Source organism: Nicotiana tabacum, chromosome 14, assembly GCF_000715075.1.
Source record: "Nicotiana tabacum cultivar K326 chromosome 14, ASM71507v2, whole genome shotgun sequence".
Classification (NCBI taxonomy): Eukaryota; Viridiplantae; Streptophyta; class Magnoliopsida; order Solanales; family Solanaceae; genus Nicotiana; species Nicotiana tabacum.
In genome coordinates, this window is record NC_134093.1 from 112,942,441 (window position 1) to 112,952,107 (window position 9,667).

Genomic DNA, 9,667 nt, shown 5'->3' on the forward strand with positions numbered 1-9,667 from the left:
TTAAATACGCCAAATATTTTGTGCGACTAATCTTAAATTATTATTTACCCTAAAAATTGAGTAACAATTACACTTATATTATGGTTTTAAGGATATGTGATTTAAACCAGTACCAATTGATAAACAACGAATTAAATAGATAAATTGGACAATAAAATAAATCAAACCGGTCTCCAAACAACGCCTCGACCTCGATTCGAGATAGTCTCGAGGTTAGTTAATAAGAACAGTAGGGGATGGAACAAACATCGATGAATAGTAAGTAAAATAAAGAAGATATCGTGTGTGTATATTCGTATCAATGAATAATTATTCTCTCCCTACAAGTGAATGAGATCCCTCTTTATATAATAGAAGAATCCTAAATAAGGTACAACTCTAATAATGGAAGTAGATTCCATGATTGGCACTAATAACCTCTTTGATTTGATTTGTTCCGAAATTTCCGCCGTAATCTTCGATCGGTTAGTGATATCTCGCCATTCCGTTATTACACCTTACTCGAAGTCAGTCATGCTTGATCTCGATTATTGTTGGCCTCGATCTCAATGAACACTTCGATCTCCAGGTTTGATGTTCTATCTTCGAGCTCGAGCCCGATCTATTATGAGGTTACCCTCGAGGCAACTCCCCTGCCAACGAAATCGGGCATACCCGATTTCGACCGTATACAGATAATCCTCTCGTTTTTTGGAGTGTAACGAGAAGAAACGAATTCGAGACTTTGATTTAATATCTCGATCAATTATGATGTCAACATCGTGACGTAAGCGACATAAGCGATTGAAGCGTCACTTCTGCACAGTTCCCAAGGTCATTAATTAACGCCAGTTGATCGTCGGCCACCATAGCTTTCAAATCATCAAAGTGGCTATTATAAGTAGACCCCCATCATAATCTTCTCAAACTTTACTTTCAAACTTCTTCGAATCTTCAAAAGCTCTTCTATTCTCTTCAAGTTCATCAACTTTGCCGGTTTCCGTTTGCCAATCTCTTATTAAAACACAAATTCCGCCTTCTTCTTCCTTAAACCTCATATAGCAATGGCAAAAACATCAAAAATCGTTCCTCAGGAAGAAAAGGCCTCCTCATCGCCATCGGCCGGTGACAAAACACCGGTGGAGCCACGTATCGAAAAGTGCATCCCCGGGCCATGTGAACTTACTTCCGACTTTAAAGTCGAAAAACCCTCTTCGGTTCCTGGCCGATGCGAGCTCATGTCTAGATATACCTGTTCGATATCCGAAGGCGATCTCGAGCAGGTGAAAAAAGACTGCCACTGGGAGAATAAAGAAGTGGTGATTCCTACCCCCGAGGAGGACATCACCACTCATGTGAAAGGGCTCTTAAGTGTGTATACTTACCCTTTCACACTGGGTTCCGTCGATCCTGTCATAATCGACTTCTGCCGCCAATACCGGGTAACCCTAGGCCAGATCTACCCCTCTTTTTGGCGCATTGTCATTTTGCTCAGATTCTTCTCGAGCAAGGTCGAGGGGATGTCTTTCACCCTCGATCATCCCATTAGGCTATACAACCCCCGTCTTTATCGGTGAGGTTCTACTTATGCTTCATGTTCCATTCTTCGGGGAATGGCATTTTCTCGTTGGGGATTAAGTCGGAGGTCCTGACTCGGACAAACCGACCCATCCATCATTTGTTTTTATAAGTTGCCCGTCTAGTTCAGTTGGTAGAGCGCAAGGCTCTTAACCTTGTGGTCGTGGGTTCGAGCCCCACGGTGGGCGGCAAACTGTTTACCCTAAAAATTAAGTAACAATTAAACTTATATTGTGGTTATAAGGATATGTGATTTAAAACAGTACCAATTGATAAACAATGAATTAAATAGATAAATTAGACAATAAAATAAATCAAATCGGTCTGCAAATAACGCCTCGACCTCGATTCGAGATAGTCTCGAGTTTAGTTAATAAGAACATTAGGGGATGGAACAAACAACGATGAATGGTAAGTAAAACAAAAAAGGCAGCGTGTGCGTATATTCTTATCAATGAATAATTATTCTCTCCCTACAAGTGAATGAGATCCCTATTTATATAATAGAGGAATCCTAAATAAGGTACAACTCTAATAACGGAAGTAGATCCCATGATTGGCACTAATAACTGCTTTGATTTGATTTGTTCCGGGATTTCCGTTGTGATCTTCGATCGATTACTGATATCTCGCCATTCCGTTATTACGTCTTACTCGAAGTCAGTCATGCTTGATCTCGATTGTTGCTGGCCTCGATCTTAATGAACACTTTGATCTCCAGGCTTGATGTTCTATCTTCGAGCTCGAGCCCGATCTATTATGAGGTTACCCTCGAGGCAACTCCCCTTCCAACGAAATCGGGACCGTATACAACTATAACATTTATTTGGTATAAAAACTTATAATTAGACGTAAAAGGGTAAAAATCATTTACATCCCTCAAGTTTACTGTAAAAATCAAACTCATCCTCCAACTTTGAATAATTGTCATTTTCACCCTTTCATCCTATGCAATATCTATTTTATCGTTGATATTTTCAACTCTCCATATATGTAATATCTTTTTTATATTATTTAGATATTTTTAATGCAGGCATTTATTCATAAGTTAAAAAAATATATATTTTATTATATAATTTAGTCTAAGTTCACTAACATTATAAATAAAATAATTATATTATGAATTTATTAGAAAATGTATTGCTACTGTATTACTATTATTTATTTTAATATTATATTTATTAAAATGCATATAATGTATGTCGATGTGTGTGTGATTTGGAGTTCCACTATTTTTATTATTCTCTATGTGTATATAAATTTTTGAGTTTTAATTGTTGTTACTAGATTTTTTCTAAATTATAATTAAAGTTCATGTAAGTGTAAATAGATGATTTTTGCAAATTTATTATATAATTTACCTCTATTTTACGCACATTATTTTTTATTACATGGATTGCATAATTTATAAAAATTTTACTCTCTTTTATTCTTAATTTTATAAACAGATTGAGTTTTGATTGCTATTAATAAAATTACTGATACAAGTAAATTATTTATTGTAATTTTTTATTTTTCTCATTTTATTTCACTATTGAACATCATAACTTATATGTTTGACTAGTGTGGTTTCAATTTTTTTTTTTTAAATTTGTCTATAGGTAAGTCGATAACATAACTTATAATATTAAAATATCATAAATTTAAAGATTAAAAATAAGAGATAAAAAATATAGAGAGTAAAATAGGCATTTTAAGAAGTCACCTTTGATACGAGAAGTAGAATGATAATTGTTCAAAGTTGGAGGATGAGTTTGATTTTTAAAATAAACTTGGGGTGATGTAAATGATTTTAACCCGACGTAAAATATTAACTGTAAGTTAAATTTTTTTCAAATTTAATTTTATTTAAGGTAAATTTTTTTTTCCCTAAACATTTGACATGGAGAGAATAGTTATTTTTATAAAGGAAATACAACCAAATAGAATAAATAATACAGGATGAACCGAAAAATACGTATTTGGCGCCACTTAGCAACGACTCTCTTCTTTCAACCACCTTTGCTTCTCGTTTTCTTCGCAAAAACAAACAGAATTTTCCTTAACCATCTATTCTTTCCACCTCTCTTTCTCTTTGTCTCAAATCAAAAACTCTCTCTTTCTTCTCTCTTTTTTCTTCCTTTTTCTGCTAAAAAAACAGCTTCATATATAATGCTCATTTGCTTCCCTCTGCCGCCTGATATTTAACAACAAAATTCCTTCATGCCGCCTGCCACCACTATGGTTCACCCTCCCCACCATATAAAAACTCAGCCCTCTCAAAAACCCGACCCGAATCCATCCCAGTCGGAGGATCCTATCATCGTCGTCGACCTCGTATGGCCATTCGGGGAACTCGAAGGGCTCGATCGAGACGATTTTCGAGAGGCAGCTTACGAGATATTCTTCACAGCATGCCGGTCATCGCCGGGGTTCGGTGGAAGAACGGCGGCGATTTCTAATTCTCTCAATTCATCTGAGGGATCAGGAGATGGAAACGGATCGGGGTCCGGTTCGGGTTTGTCGGGCCCTGGATCGCCGAAGCCCCCCGGGGTGGGGATGGCAATAACTAGTAGGGTGAAAACGGCATTAGGGTTAAAGATGTTGAAGAAGTTGCCGTCCCGTAGGACTAGTACTTCTAATGCTCCGTCTTCGCCTAATGCCGGGACGCCGAGCCCTAAAACGGGCTCGACGGTGGTGCCGCAGGCGAAGATACGAAGGCCGTTGACGTCGGCTGAGATTATGAGGCTGCAGATGAAAGTGTCGGAGCAGAGTGATAATAGGCTAAGGAAAACTCTTATGAGAACTCTTGTTGGCCAAGTACGTAAAATAATGTCTATATATTTATTGGTTTAGCAAAAATAATATTTTATTTTGAAAGAATGAAACACCCTTTTCTAAATAATCATAAAATTTTAAAGAAAAATGAACTTAAATAGCCGCTAATCCAACCGCTTAAACTAAAGTCAGTGGACATATAATATATAAATAATCGATATTTATAACCAATGTATAATCTATATATACCCGCTAGGAAAAGAAAACAGTAAATCCGACAGCTATTTGTGTAAAGATTCCATTATTAAATATGATCACTTTTACCCTCTTTTTTGTATGTAACTTATTTGTTATTATAATTATTACCTGATTTTCTCTCTATATTTGGTTCAAGTTTTATCTATTATTATCCTTTCATTTTATTCTTTTTTTTCTTCTTACAAAATTAGATTTACTAATGAATTATGAAAGCTTCTTTTGAAGTAAATTGCATCATGCAGGTGGAATGTGATAATGCAGAGGTTTGCTAGATAATTATCCAATGTATAAAGGGCTGCCAATTCTAGGTTTATATTCTTAGATAAGAAAATTAGAGCTTTACATTTTAGAAAATATCAAATCTAAACACAAGTGATTTATGTAATTATAGTTTTAAAATAACAATCTTCCAAACACAAATTGTTCTATGGAAACTTAAAAAAGCTATATGATCCCTATTTTTCATTTCTAGTATTGTTTAATCCTATATAGAAATGCCCTTTGTTTTGTGGTTTTCATTCTTATTCGAGCCGTGAAAATATCATCTTGCAGAAATGTAGGGTAAGACTGCGTATATTAGACTCTTGTGGTCCGGCCCTTCCCGGACCCCCGCATAGCTGGAGCTTAGGGCACCGATCTGCCCTTTTGTTCTTATTTGTATTATTTCACCTTCTTTATCATTCAATGTAATGTTAAATTGTAAACACAAATACTCAAGAATTAGTAACTCTTAACAAATGTGAGTGAACTTTGTGCAGATGGGAAGGCGAGCAGAGACAATAATCCTACCATTGGAGCTTATACGCCACCTGAAACCATCCGAATTCAACGATCCTCAAGAATACCATTTATGGCAAAAACGCCAACTTCGCATCCTTGAAATAGGCCTTCTCCTTCACCCCTCTATTCCAGTAGAAAAAGACAATGCATCCGCAGCGCGGTTAAGAGAGATCATTCAAGCTTGTGAGTACAAACCTATTGACACTAGCAAAAATTCAGAAACAATGAGATCACTTTGCAATGCTGTAGTTTCCTTAGCTTGGAGAAGTGCTGATGGTGCCCCTAACGATACTTGTCGTTGGGCGGATGGATTCCCTCTCAATATCCACATTTACACGGCTCTTTTAGGCTCGATCTTTGATCTCAAAGACGATACGTTAGTCCTCAATGAGGTCGATGAGCTTCTTGAATTGATGAAAAAGACATGGTCTACATTGGGTATTAATAGATCAATTCAAAACTTGTGTTTTACATGGGTACTTTTCGAGCAATATGTTGTGACGAACCAAATTGAGCCTGATCTTCTCGGTGCAACATTGACTATGTTAACTGAAGTTGCAAGTGATGCTAAGAAGGTGGACAAAGAGCGTATTTATCTTAAGATGCTAAAGAGTGTTTTAACGTCGATGAAACGATGGTGTGAGAAGAGATTGTTGAATTATCATGCAAGTTTTCACGCGGAAAATATTGGACTAATGGAAAATATTATTCCTCTCATGTTTTCTGCGTCGAAAATATTAGAGGAAGATGTTCCGGGATATGTATCTTCCCCTGCTGAAAAAGGGGATGTGAAAGATGATACAACGGGGAATAGAGTGAATCACTTTATCCGTTCCTCTTTAAGGACTGCATTCAGTAAGGTTTGTATTTTAGCACTTCTTTTTTAACCTTTGTCGATTGAGCCGAGGGTCTTCCGGAAACACACTCTCTACCTTCTTCAGGTAGGGGTAAGGTCTGCGCACACTCTACCCCTATGTTACTCGGACTCTCTAAAAATGTTGCCTAGTGTGTGTCGAATCCTCCAAATTAGTGCATTTTTTGGAAGATCCGACACGGGTGCGACAACATTTTGGAGTGTCCGCGCAATATATATAGCTCTACCCTCCCTAGACCCCACTAGTGAGATTACACTACCTTTTTTTTTAATTTTTTTATTTTTTTAAATTTTGTTGTTGTTGTTTTTAACCCTTGTCGATACATGTTCAGTTCAAATAATAAGATCATTTTTCATTTTCTTAGATGTTGGAAGAACGGAATATAAACGTTACGAGTTTTGAAAGTGAAGACGTGATCGAGACACTCATTAAATTAGCTAATGAAACAGAAGAATTTGCAACTAAGGAGAAGGAAATATTTACTCCTGTCCTTAAGAAATGGCATCCGATTGCAGCCGGAGTTGCAGCAGTGACATTACATACATGTTATGGAACTTTGTTGAGGCAATACCTAGCAGGTACAACCTTTCTCACAAGCGAAACAGCGTTAGTATTGCAAAGGGCTGGAAAACTTGAAAAGGTTTTAGTCCAAATGGTGGTAGAGGACTCGGTCGATTGTGAAGATGGAGGCAAAACAATGGTGAGGGAAATGATTCCTTATGAAGTTGATTCAATCAAAATTAACCTATTGAGGAAATGGATCCAAGATAGTTTGAAGAAAGGGAAAGACGTTCTTGTGAGATCAAAAGACTCTGAAGTAAGTTATTTCGTTACTTTTTCAATTTAAAAATAGGGACATCTATAATTCATATAATTCAGGGGCGGAGCTAGAAGCCTGTATGCGGGCTCGATAGAACCTTGTAACTTATGCTCAACCAGTATATTTGTGTTAACAACCACTTGAAACCGTGATTCTAAAATTTAGAACCCATAAAGTTAGAATTTTGGTTCTGCCTCGGTTCATACTCATACTAGAAGGAGTTAATTAATGTAAAATATTTTTTATGCAGACATGGAATCCAAAATCCAAAAGTGAGCCATATGCACAATCAGCAATTGATCTAGTGAAACATGCCAAGGAAGCAGTGGACAATTTCTTCGAAATTCCAATAATCATCACTGAGAATTTGGTCAATGATCTTGCTGATGGCATAGAAAACCTATTCAAAGATTATGTTACCTTTGTTGCATCATGTGGTAAGAACTCTTCCCTCAAATTCATAGCCCAAAGTCATTTTTTGATGCTCAAATTGTTTTTGTTCTTAAAATAGTTTGGTTTTATGCGTTGAATTAACCTAAATAGTCATTCACCCAACCGCTTAAACTAAAAATAGCCAGCGGATTTAGAATATACGTATAATTCATGTATAACATATGTAAACCATATATAATCTTTTTATACCGGCTAGGAAAAGTAAATAGTGAATCCGACCAGCTATTTGTATAAAGATCCGTTTTTTCTGCAGGGTCAAAACAGAGTTACATGCCTACACTTCCTCCTTTAACAAGATGTGGCCAAGACTCAAGATTTGTGAAACTGTGGAAGAAAGCTGCTTGTAGTGTTGGATCAAACGATCCGAACCAGCATTTGACAGACGAAGATAACAATCCGCGCCCTTCAACAAGCCGAGGGACTCAACGCCTTTATATAAGGCTTAACACCTTACATTACCTTCTTCAGCAACTCAATTCCCTCGACAAAACACTATCGCTCTCCTCAAGAGTTATCGCTACTCCAGGAAGTCGTTACAACAAGAACAGACAGCTCGCATGTTGTTCCTTCTTCGATCCAACACGTTCATCCATCCAAGCAGCCGTTCAACACGTATCAGAAGTTGCTGCTTATCGTCTGATCTTCTTCGATTCCAACAATGTATTCTACGCAAGCCTATACGTAGGTGATGTTGAAAATGCACGTATTCGACCAGCTTTAAGGATACTTAAGCAGAACCTGACTCTTTTATGTGCAATTCTCATCGACCGAGCTCAACCATTAGCACTCAAAGAAGTGATGAAGGCTTCTTTTGAGGCCTATCTTATGGTTTTATTAGCCGGTGGAAGCCGACGAAACTTCTCCAGAATGGATCATCAGATGATTGAGGAAGATTTTGAAAGTTTAAAGAGAGTATTTTGTACTTGTGGAGAAGGTTTAATACTAGAAGATGTGGTGGAAAAAGCAGCTAAAATAGCAGAAGGGGTTGTGGCTTTAATGGGACAGACAACTGAACAATTGGTAGAAGATTTTAGCAGTGTAGCTTGTGAAGCTAGTGGAATGGGAGTTGTGGGAACAGGACAGAAACTACCTATGCCACCAACTACAGGAAAATGGAATAGATCAGATGCTAATACAATCTTGAGGGTAATTTGTTATAGGAATGATAAATTTGCTAATCATTTCTTAAAGAAAACATTTCACTTGGCAAAGAGAAGGGGTTAAGAAAATTGGCCTAAAAGACCAAGAAAAGGATTTTAATTGTACAGAAAAATCAAGAAGAATTAAAATTTTCAAGTATATATGCTATTAAAGTTGATTTATTTGAAGGATTTCATGGAAGGATGTAAAGTAAAAGCTTATGGAATATAAAAAGGATTTTACTTGTACAGAAAAATCAAGAATTGAAATTTTCAGGTATATATGCTACTATTAAAGTTGATTTATCTACTAGAGAGCATTAATGTACTATTTATCTTCCTTTATGTTATGGAATTAGGCATAACCCAATGGTAAAGCAAGTCAAGGAATTGCTTGAGGCTCCACATCTTTGGGGCCCCCAAAAATTTTAATATTAAATAGTTGTATGTGATAATTTTTCTTTTAAAAATATTTAGTATATCAAAGAAAAAGCATATTTTTTCATGAAAAAAATTAATTTGGGGCCGCTAGAGATATTGGGGTAAAAAATAGTACGGGCTAGCCAATTTTCGAATTGGTAATTAAAAAATAGCCAACGTTTGTAAAGTTATTGAAAAATAACCACTATTTTGCTGCAACACAAAAAGTTCCAGCATAATATACTGGAGATTGGTGCATTTGTGTATGAACTTCCAGCATATTATGCCGGAACTCCAATACACGAAAAGTTCTAGCATAATATACTAGAGATTGGAGCACATGTGTATGAACTTTCACTATATTATGCTGGATCAGTATATTATACTGGAACTCCAGTATATTATGCTGGAATATTTTTCGGATTTTGAACAGTGTTTTCGTTCAGATTTATCTTTACATGAAAAGTGATTAAATTTCGATTACTTTTGAAACTGTGGCAATTTTTCAATTACCACTTGTAAATCTAACTATTTTTGAATTTCTCCCGATATTGGGAATATGAATAGTTACTTTTGAGATTCACCGTGAGGTCTAAAAGCTCTAAACT

At 36.3% G+C, this 9,667-nt stretch overlaps 1 protein-coding gene and 1 non-coding gene across 2 annotated transcripts; both read left to right on the plus strand.

The window, feature by feature from the left end:
• Window positions 1–1,672: 1,672 nt before the first annotated feature.
• On the plus strand, window positions 1,673–1,745 carry TRNAK-CUU (transfer RNA lysine (anticodon CUU)). The gene has a single exon. It is a non-coding gene; the product is annotated as a tRNA-Lys (tRNA).
• A 1,886-nt stretch (window positions 1,746–3,631) lies between these two features.
• On the plus strand, window positions 3,632–8,947 carry LOC107773894 (protein unc-13 homolog). Its single transcript, XM_016593321.2, has 5 exons — window positions 3,632–4,356; window positions 5,331–6,212; window positions 6,592–7,044; window positions 7,298–7,484; window positions 7,754–8,947. Exons 1-5 carry the CDS (start codon window positions 3,760–3,762, stop codon window positions 8,722–8,724), a joined length of 3,090 nt encoding a protein of 1,029 aa, XP_016448807.1. The 5' UTR covers window positions 3,632–3,759; the 3' UTR covers window positions 8,725–8,947.
• The last annotated feature ends 720 nt before the right edge of the window (window positions 8,948–9,667 follow it).

What these genes read in the sequence shown, in the direction of transcription:
- LOC107773894 (XM_016593321.2), top strand. Translation starts at nt 3,760, where the DNA reads ATGCCGCCTGCCACCACTATGGTTCACCCTCCCCACCATATAAAAACT. An exon ending in TGAGAACTCTTGTTGGCCAA is followed by an intron (nt 4,357 to 5,330) that starts GTACGTAAAATA and finishes AACTTTGTGCAG; the next exon opens with ATGGGAAGGCGAGCAGAGAC. An exon ending in TAAGGACTGCATTCAGTAAG is followed by an intron (nt 6,213 to 6,591) that starts GTTTGTATTTTA and finishes TCATTTTCTTAG; the next exon opens with ATGTTGGAAGAACGGAATAT.